At 39.3% G+C, this 19,021-nt stretch overlaps 1 protein-coding gene across 3 annotated transcripts in view; it reads right to left on the bottom strand.

Moving 5' to 3' along the window:
* The window catches only part of PRMT3 (protein arginine methyltransferase 3), a 70,295-nt gene that overhangs the window by 42,423 nt on the left and 8,851 nt on the right, over positions 1 to 19,021 (bottom strand). For all 3 annotated transcript variants that reach the window (XM_076343822.1, XM_076343823.1, XM_076343824.1), the window contains 4 exons: positions 18,361 to 18,502; positions 15,157 to 15,222; positions 8,997 to 9,118; positions 3,524 to 3,623 (listed from right to left, as the gene is read on the bottom strand). In XM_076343822.1, the coding sequence (XP_076199937.1) occupies positions 3,524 to 3,623; positions 8,997 to 9,118; positions 15,157 to 15,222; positions 18,361 to 18,502 (430 nt within the window). The remainder of the gene's footprint in view (positions 1 to 3,523; positions 3,624 to 8,996; positions 9,119 to 15,156; positions 15,223 to 18,360; positions 18,503 to 19,021) is intronic.

The raw sequence follows: 19,021 nt of genomic DNA, 5'->3' as shown, positions 1-19,021 counted from the left end.
CCTACAGCACAAGCAGACAAGTAAAAAAAGTTAGAGGCTGGTACCTGTAACCACTAACAATAATTCATAGTTTCACAAATTAAGGCTCTCAAAATTTTCACACATCAGAGCTCCAGGCAAGCAAGCAGGATGGTGCATCAGAAGCTTACAGCCCTGCTATAGAGTATCAACCGGTCCTGGACAGGGAAACCTCTACAAAAACAAGGCTAGCAGTGAGATCTTACATAAAATTCACCCATTCTTACATTCAAATAACCTTTCTCCAAGAACTCGAAAAAACTTTCTCCTTATAGAATCAGTTTGGTTAGCAGAACAGGCTATTACTTGGCCATTCTTGTGTTCTTTCCTAAGGCAACGTGGTTTATTGCGTGAAGCGGCTCTTCGATCCACCTGCTCTCCCTTGTGCTCCTGGTTCACAGCACACGAGTAGTCCTTGTGCCAGGCTGCATACTTCACCAATGTTTTGCTAAAAGGAATGCATAGCTGTCTTCAGAGTAAAAAAAGTCTGAATAGATGGCTTTATCTGGGTCTTCAGTAGCCCAACTGAAGTTGGAGTTGAAGTCCTCAATCTTCAGCAACCTGCCTTTTGGACCCCAACAGAACAGCTCACAGCTCATCACACCTTCCGCTGTCTCTCTCATTGGTTTGCATACTGGTTTTAGTCAAACACAATCACACAGATGCCCTGCCTGTGGTCTGATTTTAACAGTGTCAAACACGCATACTTCAGATGTCACAAACAATGCATTTAGTCTCTACGTTAAAAGCAAGATCACTGCTAATTTCTTTCATAAGCTTAAATAAAGCCACTGAAGAGACAGTTGCTTATCATTCGGCCTCTAAACCTGGAACATGACAATGCTGTATCCAGATGAATTTAAAACTGAAAAATATTACCTTGGAAGATAGCAAATATAGATTTGAAATATAATTTGGCTATATACATATACACACACACATACACACAAACACACACCCCTATGCACTGTGTAATGTTTAAGATGCTTCTCCCATTTTTGCATATTTTAAGGGAACAAATTTAAAGATGAAAGAGAAGTAGGAATAGCAAGCAGTTTGTGGAAGCCATAGGTCACTTACACAGTTGAGAGAATGATCATCAGAAGCCATTACGTTGGAGATGCTCATAATTCAACCACTGTACCTTTTACAATAGACTGGTCTATGTGCCATCTTTCTCAGCCTGTTCTAGAAACATTCCTGGGGCATGCAGTATTTTTCCTCTCTGTTGCCTCCATTCTGTTGCTTCACACTTGTTTTTAATTTTCTGATGCTCCAGACACAGCTCTAAAAAAGCTTATAGTGTACTGGTCTTAAGCACTGTTCTGTACCAAGCAAACAAAACAAAGCTATGGCTCCGCAAAAGGGTTTGATGTTTACTAGTCTAAAAGCAGTTTGTTTTCTAAACAGAACAGCAATTTTTTGTATTTTTGTTACAAAGAAAAAACACTGTTCCCATTAGAATTTTCCTGCTAGTCCATACAGATTCTCTAAGGAAAGAGCTGAAAACTGGTATCTACTACATTCCTTTTTGCTCTCACGCTTCGCATTTCCAACATTTTCAAGCACTTACATTCACGTATTAACAAAAGATTTCACATTGGTCAGTATCACGTAGGGAAGAAAAAGAAAAAGCAAATTCACACCAGAAAGCCAGACAAAGAGGAATCTTCATTTGCATCTAGGCAACATAATGTTCCTTTCTGGACAGTGTTGGAGCAGTGCATACACTGTCCAGCTATCAATCTTACTTCCACGGCATTGTTCTCTTTATCTCTGTATTGCAGCAACCTATAAAAATGCTAACATTCCTAAATATTTAGACTACCTAATTAAGTGAAATGCACATGGCTATATAATTATGACATTAAAAGGTAAATTAGCACACAAATGGGAAACGTGGAACATTCAGTACTTCATTTCCTACAGGAGCTGCTTTTCGAAACCCTGTACTTTACCTTAGAGGCACTGATTTTACAACATGACTTAAGCTCCTTAGTGCCCAAGTTGCTTTTAAAAACAAATCTTGGGCTCCAGAATGAGAAATGTGATTTTGGGTACATTATTCTCAGTGCACGTATTAGGCAACTGATCACAAGTTTCCCTGAAAGAACTATAATTACATTTCTATGAAGTCACTATACTGTCAGAAATCACCAACCATAACGCATTATTTTTAAACCACTAGTTTAAGCCAATGGCTTAAACCTTCCTTGAAACTAGTGACCTCAACACTAAATTAGTTCATGCTTCAAATAACGTTCATTACAGCAGTGGAAAAAAAAAAAAAAAAAACTTTTGCAGATTTCCAGCACATTGAAATATGTAACATAAAAAAACCCACAGAAAAAACAAAGCAAACAATTTATTTCCACCTTTACCTGGAAACTACTTAGATACATACAGATCCATAGTGAACATGTGACCTCTCTCCCAAAGGCCCTTGGTATGGTAGAACAGCCAGTTTGTTTAAAAAAAAAAAAAACCCACACCAACAAAAAAACCCCCTCTGAATATAAGTTTTTATTATTGATCTTAAATTTGAAGGACAAAAGAATTTTTCTTTAAGTCCAAAGAGTGGGAACGAGCATGAAAAAAACCCTGTATTTTGAAGTGCTTTTTGAAGGTCTGCGATATGAGGAGACTGAATAGCAGAAGTCCACAAAAAAGTCACAAGGGGTGTTTCCTATCACATTTTTGATAGCGCACAGACTTACTCAGTCGCTATGAAGTTCAGCCCGGCACTGGGTCTTGTCAGACGGATTTCTTTATTAGGACCAATGGCAGGTAGCAAGCACAACTGTGTAACAGTCGTCAGCCAGCACAAGAAAGGTAACAGGCCAACAGCTGAAATCCAATGGAACCCAGGAAATGGCTTATTTAGACACTGCCTACTGCATTTCCTGTTGGCCATCATCTTTATTATGTACTTTTATCATCAGTTATTTTATCCTTATACTAAAAAACCTCCATGAAGAGTAACGCTGTTTTCAAGCTCCCTATACATTTGCAGATTTCCCAGTGTGTATGCTCCTCACCTCCTTATCACCCTTCCCGCACAGTCAGCAGTCTTTAGCTGCCTTTGCAGACTGAAAGTATTTTACTCATCAGAATAATCTAGCTAGATGACTAATACAATATTTCTCCATTACTTTCACCTGAGCAGATACAGCAGCATTATTCGGGAATACAGAGTACTTCTGTAGATTTGCACACTAACTACGTAACAGAAACTTACTACTGTACCCAAAACAGCTCAACTGTACTTAGAGAATCTTGCCTCGAACGAGCATGAACGACAGGGATCAGGAATTGTATCCGAGTACCACATAATCAGAAACATCATCCCATCTCCCACATTGGCAAAGACACTGTTGCAAGCATGATAAATTTTTGGTTAAAGAAAACATAGCATTGCCTAAAGAATAATTTTTCAAATGAAGTAAAACAACACATTTTTTCCTGAAAATAACTATGTCTTGAAAAGAATATTCATGCACCTTACCATCCATTCAGATATAATTACATCCACTTTTTCCAAAGGCAGATCTACTTCTTCAATTCTTCCTTTGACTAATGTAATGATATTTTCAAGTTTATTTAATCTGCAAGTCACAACATAAACAAATTAGTTTGTATTTCCAATTTATTTTGTCAAGAGAGATATACCAATGTCTATATTTTGCATTTCTCCCTCCAATAACAATCGTGGTTTTCTTTTTAACTAATCAAAAAGGCACTAAAATGTAATACTCCTCAGTTATATTTCAGAGGGAATGCTTCTGAGTATCCAAAAACCGCAGCAGAGTAAGTGCCAGGCAAAGATGGCAGACAGTAGGTCTGTATACTTCCAATGTGCTGTGCATGCAAATGTGTAAGCTTCAGAAACCAGGAAAATAGAGAAAGGACAATTTAAAATGGCGCTCCTCTTTACTTAGAGTTGCTTGCTCCCAGTTCTCCTTCCTTGACCCCTGTAGCGTAAGTCTATAGCGATTAGAACCTACTCATCACACTAGGATAGCAATGGAAAGGAAATTAACTTCCTTACAAAGCTGTTTTGCATGACTTGTTTTTTTATTTAACAAAACTAGCTGCAAAGTCGCTGAGAACAAACATTCCCTCTAGATCAGTATTACAGTTATTCCACAAGAAAGGCATCCTCCCCACTGTGATTTTGGCAAAATCATCTGCAATGTTTAGTCACTGCAGTAATCAGGTATTACCTCATATGCAAGTAATGGTACAATCATCCTGTATAAGGAGGAAGGTACTGTGACGTGACTACAGTTTCTGAAACAAAAACTGCATGACAGTGAAATCACTAAATACATGAATGCTTGAAATTTAGTATTTTTCTTCTTGGGAAACCATATTAGTCTTTCTTGTACATATCATTATTACAATACCTATTGTTATAGAGGGCAGAAATGTATTGCCACCAAAGAAGTTTATCTTTCCACTGCAGTTCTTGTCTCTGCCTCTTCCTTCCCTATCCCAATATCTGGCTCTTACGTTCTGTCTGGCTTTCAATGCAGACTAGTAATCACATTAAAAATTCAATCTCAAAGACAATGGGAGAACGATCAGAATGAAGGGAGGGAAAAGAAAGGGTCAAAGGGCTACTTGAACATGTGGGCTGTTGGAAAGATCAATTAAATACTCTACACACGACAGTCTTCTGCTAGAAGAGTAGCAGTTCATCACTAGTATCATACTTAATGCTGTAAACAGAAGTAAAACCAGAAGTTCAGAGTGAAAAATAAAATGCTAAAGAGCTATCACCCACAACAATATTTTAAGAAGGACAAAAAGAGACCTAAAGATAAATCATGTCTTTGTATGTGGTCATTTAGGAAGTTAAAACAAAAGGGAGGAAAAAGACTAATTCACTACGTACTTGTTTTCAATTGTAAGGTATAAAAAACCCAAACAAACCAACGTAGTTTACACATTGTAGGAAAAACTGCTGAGATGCTATTTAGGAAGTATACTTCAACTTTCTATTCTAGCATAACAGTGATGAACGACAAAAATCAAGTCGTTCACTGCGCTAGAAATTTTATGCGCAGCTATTCACAGTAAGAAGAAGAGAAGGCAAGCATTTAGTTAAAAATAAGATTACTCTGTAAGCTTGGGAAACAATCATGCCACTCGGGCCACTTCGTCCAGTTTACTCACACACATGGGTTGCACTTTTTCTAGTAATTAGCATGCTAGAAAAGAACCTGAATTCTGAGAGGGACAAAAGCTCTTGAGCACGTACTTGAATCACAGGTAGAAGCACACTGCAGTAGTCATTTTTAAGCTCCACAGAGATGTTTAGTATTCCAATAAGTGTTTGTTACTCCATTACAAGTTTGTCAGCTTTATTCCTTTAGGAAAGTAACAAATATAAATTGTTTTGATGTGAACTGCAGACTTCAATGTGAATCGAACCTTTTATAGAAGAAGGTATCTATAAATGTGTAGACCTACTGATGGTTCACTGTGTACTTCCAGAGGCAATTCATCGCTCTCAAACTCTTAAGAGTTTTGATTTGTTGTTTTTCTTAAAGGGCTGCCCTTCTCCTCACCAAAGGTAGTATGTGATGGCTGATACTTCCATCCTCCTCTAAGTATAAGAAACACATAAAGGACTTTTGGTGCACTTGTTGAAAGATATGAACAATCCTAAGTTTGTCATCTAGTACATTAGAAATAAAACACTATTTCACATCTGTAAGCATTCTGAAGATGTCAAGGATTCCTGGGAAAAGTTCTCTTTAGAGAATGAGTTCTTGAGCCAAAAAAGCATTTTAGTCAAAGTTGCACCTAATGCTTAATGTGGTATTTTTCTTAAACAAGCATTTATTTAATAGAATAATTTTACAGCATCCAAGTGTGCAGTGTTGCACCTCCAATGTGTGAGGTGGTATCTAACCTAAAAATTCTGCCTAGACAACCTTACTTGTGTACGACTTAAGCTTGCATAAAAACTGTCACTCCCAAATTCCTCAGTATCTACCTGGGCTTTCTCTTCCTCAGTTGCTCTTACAAAACCAACGAAAAATGAAAAAACCTACACACCTCAGCTATCAACAGTACACATTTACCCCTACACTTCTCCTACCTCATGCTAGGAAATCCTTTTTAAGTCTTCAGATGCCATTGCTTCATTTTTACATATACTCACAGTCTCCCTTAATATCCTCTATAGGTAAATTAGTGAAATGTGGGATGGATAAATGAACCATCAGATGGGTGGAAAGCTGTCTAGACCATGAAGTTCAAGAGGTGAGAGAAGGAATACGAAGTCTAACTGGTAGCCAGGTACCAGAGGTGTCCCTCAGGGTTCAATGCTAGTTCTGATACTAATTAACACTTTTATTAGTGACCTAATGGGACAGAATGCACCCTCAGCAAGTCTGTGGATAATGCTGAATTAGGGGGCAGCAGTTCATATGCTAGAGGGTAGGGCTGCCATTTAGAGGGATCTCAGACTGTAGATAATCATAGAATCATAGGATAGTTTGGGTTGGAAGGGACCTCTAAAGGTCATCTAGTCCAACCCCCCTGCCGTGGGCAGGGACATCTTCAACTAGATCAGGTTGCTCAGAGCCCCGTCCAACCTGACCTGGAATGCTTCCAGGGATGAGGCATCCACCACCTCTCTGGGCAACCTGGGCCAGTGTTTCACCACCCTCAGTGTAAAACACTTCTTCCTTAGATCTAGTCTAAATCTACCCCCCTTTAGTTTAAAGCCATTCCCCCTTGTCCTGTCACAACAGGCCCTGCTAAAAAGTCTGCCGCCATTTTTTTTAGAAGCCCCCTTTAAGTACTGACAGGCTGCAATAAGGTCTCCCCGAAGCCTTCTCTCCTCTAGGCTGAACAACCCCAACTCCCTCAGCCTTTCTTCATAGCAGAGGTGTTCCATCCCCCTGATCATTTTCGTGACCCTCCTCTGGACCCGCTCCAACAGGTCCGTGTCTTTCTCATGCTGAGGGCTCCAGAGCTGGACGCAGGACTCCAGGTGGGGTCTCACCAGAGCGGAGTAGAATGGCTGACGGGAACCTCAGAGATCCAGCAAAGGCAAAGGTGAAGACCTGCACCTTGGCTGGAATAACCCCATGAAACAGGGGGTTCCTGCTGGTCAGAAATCAGCTCTGCTTGCTGCTCCCCACCCTGCCCTGACAAGGGGCCCGGTGAACAAGTTGAACATTAAGTCAGCAGTGTCCCCTTGTAGCAAAAGTGGCCAACTGTCTACTGTGTCATATATGCAAGAGGGCAGCAGCAGGTCAAGGAAAGTGATCTTTCCCCTCAATTTGACACTTGCAAAACTGCATCTGGAGTACTGTGTCCAGTTGTGGGCTCCCCAGTACAAGACAGGCATTGACATACCGGAGCAAGATGATGGAGGGCTGGAGCACATGACATACAGGGAGAAGCTGAGAGAACTGGGTTTGTTCAGCCTTAAGAAGGGATGGTTAAGGGACGGGTTTCTGATATCTGCCTCTGTCTAGCAGAAGGGTGAAGAGAAGACAGAGCCAAGCTCTTCTCTTGTATCACAGGGACTGGATGACAGGCAACAGACACAAACTGGAACAATGGAAGCTACAATTTGGTATTTCAAAAGTAAGAGTGAGGCTAGTCAAACAAGACACATTTTCCAGAGAAGTTCAGGCAGAAGTGGCAATGTTCAGAACTTGACTAGCCAAGGCCTGAGCCACCTATTGGAGCTGAGCCTGCTCTGACAGAGGACGACTGGACCAGACACGCTCCCCACACTCCCCCGGGGTCCCTTCCACCCTGTACTATTCCATGACAGTTTACATGGCATGCAACATCTTTGTAGTTCTCCTGGAAACAGCTTTTCTCAGTGAGTCTGCAGACTGTGTGCGTGTGTTTGTGTGCATGCTCTTAAAATGGATTTGGTTTTGAGGTTTTTTTTTTTTGGTTAGTTGGTTTGCCTTCCCCTCCCCCCCAAACTGTAGAAAATATTACAGTACAGTAGTAATCACTTTCCAACTAGCATGAAAACCAGAGGTCAGTAGGTTTCTAAAGGAACAAAACACAGGGTAATAGACATTTACTATTCTCACAGAGAATCCCTTAAATATACCAACGCAGAGAGAACCTTACTAGGAAAAAGGTTTTCCACAAGTTAAGACTAAAATACCATATAATTATAAAATCTATTTGCCAAAGAAAGCTACGTTACACATCTCCTTTTTATGTGCTAGGGTTGGTAAAAATTAACTAATGCATGACAAGCTTTTGTTTAAAAACATCACAGTTCCAACACGATCTAAAATATATATACACATTTAGATGAATTGAGTAAAATTTGTTTAATTTTCAAGAACATAAATTTTCCAAAAAAATGAAATGTCTGTATTTCTATAGTTCTACTTTCTATGCTTCTATAAAATACTTTCTGTAAAATTAATTTTCTATAACAGAAAATTATATAGAAATTATATCATTATTTAAAATTCCCATATAGAAACAGAAAGTTAAACAACTATATCTACACACACACTTAAACAACTTTTACTGGGTTTATCTAAATCAGAACAGTTTCTTTAACTCAAAGTAGCGCAGCCAGGAAAAGCTTCTCGCATCCTCTTGGAACATGTCTCAACTCTAATGTTTGTTGTCTAAAAACCTGCAATTTTACCAGTAGCAACATTTAAAGCGTAAGCACGGAAAACAGACTGACAGCAGTCAATTGGAGCCCCTGCAGCAAGGTGGCACTGGCCCTATGCTAACATTAGGAGGGAGGTCTGGGAAACATCCTGCCTTAACTACAGCCCTGTTTTAATTACCCCTACCAGAGGGGCAAACAACTTTACCACACATCAAAATCTGCGTTAATTCTTAGGACAAAGAAGGACTTCAATAAAACACATACTGAGTGATAGGTGATCATTAACTAGTAACAGCATTTTAATAACTTTTTACAGCAATATTTACCATACTTTTCTTGGAACTTTTCCTACCTAATGATGTCCATGGCCTGATAGACGATTTCAGATTGGTCGACTCCAATCACTTTCTTCGCGCCTGCTTTGGCGGCAAACATGGAGAGTATTCCAGTTCCACAGCCAACATCCAAAACCACCTGAAACAAATAAGACATTTATTTTTATCTCCATTTATTTCCCTTGCTATGATTTTTTTTTTTTTTTTTTTTTTTTACACACATCTTTCTACATCAGTGAGATACCATATCCTAACAGAAGGAACAAACGGTAGCATCAAGTCTTGCTATTACACTCAGAGATATCCAAGTCAAACTGCAGTTCTAACTCCACACCCTCTACCACCTTTTACAGACAGACAACGAAGCAGACTAGCTCCAGCTGCAGATGAACTCAGTCCCATGGGAAACAATCACAAGCAATTATTTGGGCAACAATTAAAAAGTTACTTGAACAGGAGAAACAGGAAATTAGAGCCTGAACAATTTTAATCAGTGAATCACCAACAACTGAATTTAGCACTGCCACTGAAAAAACATATTCTCAGCGCAGTTTCTCATTAAGAGTCTATTCAGAAACGTTATTTAGGAATCTGCTAGAAATGGCCACAGTGCCTCTAAACAGCTATGGCTCAAGATGACTAAATTTCAAAATGGTAACTGGCACAGTTTTAAGACCTGGAAATGTTTTCTGTCTAAAACTATTTATAATCAAAGTAGGGCCAAAAAAAAAAAATCCAGGAAGATGGGATCCCTAAGTTTTCATGAAAGAAAAATAAATTTTATCACTATACTTGAAAAAAGGAACAAGAGTCACTCAAATGCTTGGTTTTGGTATCTCACCTATTAGCTACTGTAGGAAGATGGAAAAGTTCAAAAATGCGAAGCGACTAAGAAAATAGTACCAAATATATAAATTAGTAGAGTGGAGCTGCCAGCAGTGTTGAACTTCATAAAGCAGAGATTTTACCAAGCAGCCTTGTTCAGGCCTCAGCATCATAATAATAGTATATTTCTTCTAACAGCTGGAAACTCCTCAACAGCTTAAAAACTAAATCTGAATGTGTTACAGTAGATTTTTAAGCTATGAGTTTCATATTTGACATTTTCAAAGAAACACAGATAATCGAGGTTGAAAGGGACCTCCGGAGATCACTTAGTCCAACCCCCTCCTCAAAGCAAGGTCAACTAGAGCAGGTTGCTCAGGACCATGCCCAAATGGCTTTTGACTATCTCCAAGGATGGACACTCCACAACCTCTCTGGGCAACCTGTGCCACCGTTCAATTGCCCTCACAGCAAAACAGCGTTTCCTGATCTCTAAAGGCAACTGCCTCGAGTTCAATCTGTGACTGCTGATTCCTGTCCTGCCTCTGAGCACCACTGAGAAGAGTCTGGCCCCACCTTCTTTACTCCCCACACCACCAGGCATTTATACACACTGATACAATCCCTCCTGAACCTTCTCTCCTCCAGACAAAACAACCCCAGCTCTTTCAGCCTCTCCCTATATCACAGATGCTCCTGTCCCTTCATCACCTTTGCAGTCTTTCACTGGACTCCAGGACACTCATCTCACTCTTGCACTGGCGAGCCCAGGACTGGGCACAGCACTCCACAAGTCATCTCCCTGGGGTACAAGAGAAGGCTCACCTCTCTTGACCTGCTGGTGGACAAGTCGTCTTCCTAACGCAGGCCAGGAGGCTGGTTGGGTGCCTTTGCCACAAGGGTGCGTGCTGCTGGCTGCTGGTCAACTTGGGTGTTGACCAGGACCCCCAAATTCTTTTCTGCAAAGCTGCTTTCCAGCCAGCAGGCCCCCAGCCTCTGTTGATGCATGGGGTTATTCTTCCCTCCCCTCTGCAGAATTTTGCATTGGCCTTTGATTGCCCCAAACCCTTTGCACAGGACACCCGTTGGCCCATTTCTCCAGCCTATGGAGGTCCTTCTGAATGGCAGCACAACCATGTGGTGTATCAAGCACTCCTCCCAGTTTTGCATCATCTGCAAATTTGCTGAGGGTGCCTTCTGTTGCATTGGCAAGATCATCAGCTGTCTTATTGTTAGACTTCTACCTAATATAGTTAAGCTTTACTAATGGTGTTTAAAAATTTTAAGCACTAAACACAAAAACGTTCTGAAATCTGAAAATCAAAAAAGTTTCCTAAACACTATGTACAGTCACTCCTATCATGCATAGCATTTAAGCATTAACAGAATCAGAACTGGAAAGACAAGACTTCCTTTCCGTACAAGAGACCTAAACAAGAGAGCAAGCACAACGTACTAAAGCACTTCTAAGGTAACAGGAACATTGAGTCAGAATTACTAGTCATAAAAATCATTTATTACAAAGCAAAACTAACTTACTTCACTGTCTCTCCTTAGCACAGCATCCAGTCTTGTAAAAGCTGTCCTCACAGCTTTCTTGACGTTAATTTTTTTTTCCCAAAGAAGGCATCAAATCACTCAGTAATCAATCCCACACTTGAGAATTATAACCGCATTTTACAAAATATTTCAAGGCAATAATGCACGCTACTGACAAACTTTCTAGCTCATGAGCTATTGAACATTCTTGCTTTGGCACAACAAAAACTTGCATGTGCACTTTCAAATTTCACCTGACAAATAGAATCAAAGTACTTGAATGCTCTGCACATTAGGGCTGCTTGCTTTGTATACAATTCTATACATTTTGATGATGGATAAAGAACAATGATTCTAAAACCAGCATGAATAAAAATAGCCGTTTATCCTTAGCAGCACAGTGTAAGTTGAGCTTCTGCTATGGCGTACTGGGAAGCAATGACTGAAGAGTTGACTGCCACCTGTCTTCATAGAGCAACTTACAATCTGGAATCAGGCTAGAAAACACTAGCGCGACAAGTATTTTTACAGCATCTTGTGTAGAGGCTGGCCACAGAAGCTGTGGTCAGAGTTACCTGTTCCACTTCGAACTCTTTGCAGCTATGTTCCAATACGAGTCAATTCTACAACTCATTCACAAGTTACATGTGAGCACGTAATGGCTACAGAAATCCCTAGGCTGAAGTCTTCTGGAGACAGGAACAGAAAGTAAAAATCAATGCTCTTGCAACTGCTGAAATCGCACGCCCCCTAACACCATCTATTCTAACACTTTACCCATGGCAGTTAACAAAATTGCTGAGCCATGAAAGCTGGAAGTCAGAGCCAAAAATAAACCTCTGTGAAAGAATGATCTTGATGTACAGTTGCATGAAAGAGAGCAATCACCACAAATTGGAAAAAAATCAAAACAGACACCACTTTGGACAGCTGCCCTGGTCACTTAAAAACCCAGATGGAATTCATCTAGCCTTAGGCAGGGGACAGGGGGGGAGAAAAAGGCACTGGAGAGAAAATATACAAGCTGGAACACATCTGAGGAACGGAAAGACAAGCAGAATGATCACCAATTAGCCTAAGGACAAGGGTCTGCAGCTAACGCGTTCTTGCGGTGATCACATATGGCCTCTCACCAGAGATCTGGAGCAGCTGGACTGGCGATTTGACTATACCATCATGTACTGCAGCATCACATCCTTCTCTGCAGTCTAATCAAAACTGATATTCTACTTCTAGCAACAGAAAAAAATTATTCCAAATTCAGAAAAACAGGAAGTCAGGTAATTTGGCCAATTAATTCCATCAGTGAACTTTTAGTAGGAACAATGTTTAAAAACTCATTTTTTCCCCTCAATATGGCATTGATGCCTGCCTCAGTCTTCTATTCTACAACAAAAACTAAGCATGGCAATAGTGCTTTTCTAACGAACTATTTTTCCACCAAAAAATACTCTTGCTGTAAAATGGATCACATTTCCTTTTACTGAGGAAGGCCACCTTCACTGCTCCTGCTAGGTAATCTAAATTGTCCTATTCTCATCTCAAGTACATCTGACAGGCTGAAAATAAAGGCAGCAGGCAGGATTCATTCAGGTTTTAATAATTTCTTTCGAAAGCTGAGAAAGAACAAATTGGCCGGTTCTGAATAAAGTATGCATAATAAACTTAGATATTCTGTTATCATCTGTTACCAGGGGTGTTATCATCACCCCTCTTTGGGATACTGCAGATTTGCATCAAAAGCTAGTATGACCAATCCAGCTCTTTCAACAAGCTCCTCCCAACCCACCTCACAGGTGTCCTTTCAAAAACAACAAAAAGCATCACTATGTATTTTCTAGGGAGGAATACCATACGGGAGTTCTAGGAAATACGGTATCAGACTTTTACTCACCTTTTTTTTTTTAAATTGTAATCAAACTTTAAGGGAAAACAGCCTATTTCCTCAAGTTGGAAGTTTCACTTATTAATATGGTTCTGAGAGCACCATACGATACGTAAATTAAGCAAAACATCTTAACAGTTCCTACAGCAGAAGTCTGTAACAGATGTCACTTCAAAGCTAGATCTCTGAAAAAAATCCCATATATTCTCCACAACGGCATACCAAGTGAAAGCTACATCAACATTTAGTCAGACACAGAAGTTAAGTGGGGTGCTGGTCACCTGGATGGAAGCTGTTGGGAACTCAAAGCAACCGAGAATCTTTCTTTCCATTCAGCCTCAACACACTATGAATTTGAGGTAACAGTGATCAAAAAACTGCTGTAAAAACACTGAGTTCAGGAACCAATTCGTAGATGTTGTGATAATAGACAAGCTTTTCTTTAGAAGTTGAATGCTTTCACGTGAAGTAAAAACACAGATGAAGCATACACGTTTTCTAGCTCATTCCTGAGCAAGTGCGTCCACGGCTGGGGCTGAAAGAACATTGTCCAGAACAGTTCACCCATGTTTTGTTTCAAATGTTACCAATATGTCCATACAACAGAGGAGAAACACGACCAATCCTGAAAAATTACTGTTCCACTAGGTTCCATGTAACTTAAGATCAGTCTTACCCCGTGAAAACCTGCAGTTACCAATTTTAGGGGCATCTGTGAAACTAAATTTCTCCCAAGAAAGTTTTCTTTCCTTTATTGATCTTTCTGCTTTGTTGGATGAGCCGCCCAGCTATGCAGTCACCGGCATCTTTTAAGTAGCTGGCAGCATAATGTTTCTACAACACTTCTGCTTGTTCTCTCATTATAAATAAAGAGCTTAGAAAAGTTTAGTAGAAACAGGCTTGTGACATGGATTGAAGCAAAAAGGAAGAAAACTCTTTTCCTAATATTTTTCTGCGGTACTTGCCAAAAGAAAGCTGAGGTAAGACACACAAAGAGTATGCACTATCTACCTTGAAATACCTCCCGCCTAGGACAAAACCGTATCTAGCACAATTTCCAACTGAGGAACTATCAGATGGGTGCACTTTTATTACTTCCACAACTATTCCGAAGCCTTGTATTATCACTTATTAACAAAGTCTCAATCAAAACCAAAATAACAAATCAACAGTGATTGCCTTCCATAAACCTAGACATCCTGGTTTCACATTAAGAAATATCCATACACAGCTTAAGAATGGCAAGCACTAAGTAGAGGAAAGCTAATCCAGACCAGAAGGCTGCACAGCATAACTCAGAACGCAACAAACTCATCAGAAACAGCCAGCAGAAACACAGAAGACAAGAAGAGGATCGTAACTGTGCAGGGGTCATAACCACAGTAAGATCATAAACAAAAGTCAATGCCATCTCTCTTCACTGCAAGTGAAATACTAGTTCCTGGTTCTAAGTCCCTGAATAATAACAACCTAGTCTGGAGAGACTAAACAACACTAATTCATTAAGTCAGTTACATATGAATTCTTCCCCAGCTGTAATTACACAGTGCTTCTACAGTGTTTTTACTGTATCAGGCACAAACTAAAATTCACTTAAATTCTGGTAAAGAGGCCCTCTAAGATAGATTCCACATAATACACTGGACAAGAAAGGCTCAACTTAACCCCGCCAACATAATTAATGAACATCCCGACATGGCACACAGAACAATGACAATAGCGATCAGCACTTCTGTTATCAGCACTTTGCACCCTCCAGCAGTTGAATAGCACTCTACCACCTAATAAAGCCAACGTACATTAAATCAAATCTTGTCAGTGCGGTATTCCACTCCCAAAGCTGCAAAATAGCCAACCTGAAGGATTTCTACCACTTGAGAAAAAATAAAGTGCAGAAATTACTGTATTTTCTGAGCTGTTTTACCTACCTTGTCCTTGAAGATATGTGGGTTTTGATAGATGAAGTCACGATAGCTTTCTGTACGCACTTTATCCTATGATTTAAAGAATAAAAAACAATGTTCACTTTTTCTACTTACGTACAACATATCGTTCAAAAACGCTGAGAAACTTGCTTTTTAACTTGGCCTAAAGGTATTTTGTGGCTACTGTACTTACAAGGGCTCTGCAATCACGACACTTTCCATACTACATTCTTTCAGAATTTATTGTCTTTGCAAATGAAGCCAGCTGAGCCTCTGGAGGAAAAGTAAGAAATTAGCGTACACTTTTTTGACCTGCTGCATTTGATTTTGGATGTTTCAAAGTTCTTAATACCTCTTCACCACCTTCCAGGAACAGCAGTAACGGAGTACCAATACTGCATCAACTTTACATAACAACCTTCTATACAATGGTAAAAATTTGAGTCACGAGCTCATAAAATGTTTCGTATCATTTTATTCTCTGACACTCCTGTGACACACAGATTCCTTCAAAAAAAAGTTATGGATCAGATTAACCTTTTCTATTTCTGAACAAACTGCAAATTTGCAAACCTGATGACAAGCTGTAACTGAAGCTGTACAGCCCATTCTATGAAAGCCCAATATAATAAACAAACTTAACTGTAATACAACATGACCTGAGAAGCTGTAATGTTTTCAAGTATATCACTAAACATTTATAGTATCTCAGTATACGAAAGCTAGTAGTATAGCTCAATCTACCAGCAAGGTAATATATTAAAACATTGATTCTCTTAATATGCATCAGCAGGTACACAAATTGACAGCCAAGTATAGGTTTTGGAATTGTTGTCGCAGTTCAAATGTTAGAGCAAAGTAAAAGAAAAATTTTAAGCAAGTTTTATCTAGTAAAGACAAGTCTACAAATAATACTGAAGTACAAAAATCCAACTGCTTATATTTAAGTTAACATCCTTCTGCTATGGCACGTAAGAATTTTTAGAAGCAATACAGAAACTAAAGAAATTTTCTCTAGTGAGAAAGAACAAAGTCTATTTTATTAGAAAAACAAGTTCAAAAAACAGAGACTGAGAACAAAGGATATGTTCATAAAAATTCTGGAGACAAAACGATTTTGAGCCTTGAAAATACTGAAATCCAGTTTTAAGTTTAGGAGGATTATCACACACACACAGAGCCCAAAGAAACAGTTAGGGATGATTTTAGAAAATTGTACTTTGAAATTATACATAATTAACATGAATAAGAAAATTGGGATCCTTTAAAATCATATTGGTTTACTATGACATTATATTCAGAGGAACTATTTTTAGTACTTCACCTCTATGGCAGTATATAATAGGTTTTGCTGAAATGACCAAAAAGTTTAAAAAAAAAAATCAGAAGGTTCAGCATCAATCGAGAAAGCAGTCAGCTGGAAAGCTTTCAGCCGTACATCCTGCCCACTCACATCGCCTCAGCACTGCCCCAACTTAATCAATACAATTCTAGCTGCTGTCTCTACTATATGCACCGCTGCTCGAGCGAGCCACAGTCATTCACTTCAGGTCTCTCTACTCATCAATTCCATTATCTCGCTCACCATTTCAATGTAATGCTGGGTTTTGTTTTGTTTTTAAATGAAATGGTAAGGAAATTTATTAAGGTGAGTCAAGAAATTCTGAGGCAAAAAAATAGAACAAGGGAAACAGTAGCCATTTGGCCAGTGTGAAATAACAACACTCTTCCCCCACCTCTGAAGTATTTGCAGCAAAAAAACCCAAATTGAAATTTCATCCTACCACTACCAGGCATAAGAGAAAAAAAGGTTTCAAAACTGAACAGTGTCAGAAACAGACTTAAAGTTGAGACAGCAAGACTCCTTTCTTAAAAATTTCAATGTAGCAAGCCACTATATTTATATAAATAAGGTAGACTGTATGTCTACCGTAAAAAGAAAAAAAAAAAACAAAGTGAATGCCTAGCATATAGGAAAAAAATTCAACACACATGATAAAAATGAATTGCTTTCCTATGTTTAGGAAAGTCAAAATTCTTCTTAAAAGCATTTTGATGAACATTCCCTGAAACCAATAAAATACGATTTTGTCCCAATCTCCAGAATTATTACAAACTTTATTAGCAAACAGAAAGGCTTGCTCATCCTATAACATATAACATCTCAAATGACACCTTTATACAACTGCAATACCAAACTTCTGTAATTTTTATTTCTCTTCAAGACTTTAAATATGTTTCTCTAGACTATACATTTTGGAAAACATTGTTCTACCTCTGCAGACATCTCTGTGCTTCTGTAAAACCCCTGCCCCCCCCCCAAGTTAACCTGATGCTTATACTATTCCTAACACAGGTTCACGCGTATTTCTGTATCGGGGCCACTAAATGATATAGAAAGCAGAAAACTTTATATGCTACCTCTACGGACAGAGTCACTTCACAACTCCCGTATTCTATCTCTACATTAGGCAGGAATTTTATTTATTTCTGTCTTAAAATGATAAGACTGTTTATGACTTTCACAGCTATGATACTTTCTCTGAAAGGAAGCATTAAGAGATTTTGATTTTCATGTCAATTATAAGTTGTTGGGTTTTGTGTTTGTTTGTTAGGGTTTGTTTTTTTTTTAAGTTAAAAGGGCATACACAGGTTTGCCTTTGAAGAGTTTTAAGCCTTAATTATTTTATCGTTATCATGTAAAAGGAGCATACAATTTTTCCAGCTGTTCAATGTCATGTTATCGATACACTGAGCTGTGCACAAATACCAACAATTTCTGTTTACTTAATGTAATAGGAAACCACAATATTTGAGAAGTGCTTTTGCCTGACAAATTTCAATTGTTAGGAAAATATAAACCAAAGGAAAATATTCAGTCTGTACCACGTTTTATCTTTTAAGCACCCAGGAAAAAGCTGCTTTTGGCAAGGTAAGGTTGTGTACATATATTGTAATAGATCTTCAAGCACATCGGTAGAGTAAATGATTTTACTTTCCTAATGCTTCCCATAGAGTAAACAGAATTTATACAAAGGAAATAAAACTGGAAAAAGATCTCTCAACGCAACTCCTAGGAAAAAACTATCATGTATAGAAAGGGTTAAAAATGCAGCTGCTCTGCAGTATATTTATGGGCACACAGCCCACTTCATCCCATCTTTCCTCTTTAGTCCTACTAAGATGCAGCTGAGATGACTTTCTAACCTTTAGCATCTCTTCGTGTATCCCATAATGCCCATAGGAGCTGAAGTAAACACCATCCTCATCCTCCTGAAGGTCTGCAATGGCGCTGGATGACGAGCTGCTTCTGACATCTGCGTTCATCACAAAATCCTGCGCAAATCGTCTGTAATCAATTTGAAATATACCCTTGAGACATGTTTATGGGACCATGAAAAGGAGGCGGGGGTAGAGGGGGAGAAGGGGCTTGAAAGAGGTAAGGAACCCAGCCTGCACAAGGGCTTTGACAACAATGGGACCGGTTTTAAGTGTGCACAATCTCCCTCTGCCGGCTCCTCCAGGCTGCTGCACCGCCATTCACCACGCTCCGTCCTCTGTCCATCACCCTCCTGCAATGACTACTTTCTGCTTTCAACCAGCAAATATCAGCAGTGAAACGTTCGGACTTCATTTCTGTTTTTAAGGAGGAGTTATCTATTTTGCGCCCGCTAGTACAAAAGCTAGTACCACAGTGGTCAAAACAACACGTGTTGTAGGCTGTGTGATGCAGACATGGACTCGATACAACAAACAGCACAAGAACTACAAACCATACAATGCCGCACAACTAGTGGAAGGTAGAAGAAAGTACTTGAAAACTGAAGCATTTGGGTGGGAACAAACCAGAGCTTCGAATTCAATTTAT

Source organism: Aptenodytes patagonicus, chromosome 7 (genome assembly GCF_965638725.1).
Source record: "Aptenodytes patagonicus chromosome 7, bAptPat1.pri.cur, whole genome shotgun sequence".
Taxonomy (NCBI): domain Eukaryota; kingdom Metazoa; phylum Chordata; class Aves; order Sphenisciformes; family Spheniscidae; genus Aptenodytes; species Aptenodytes patagonicus.
Note: the sequence above shows the minus strand (reverse complement) of the source record. Positions and strands in the feature narration are given on the sequence as shown.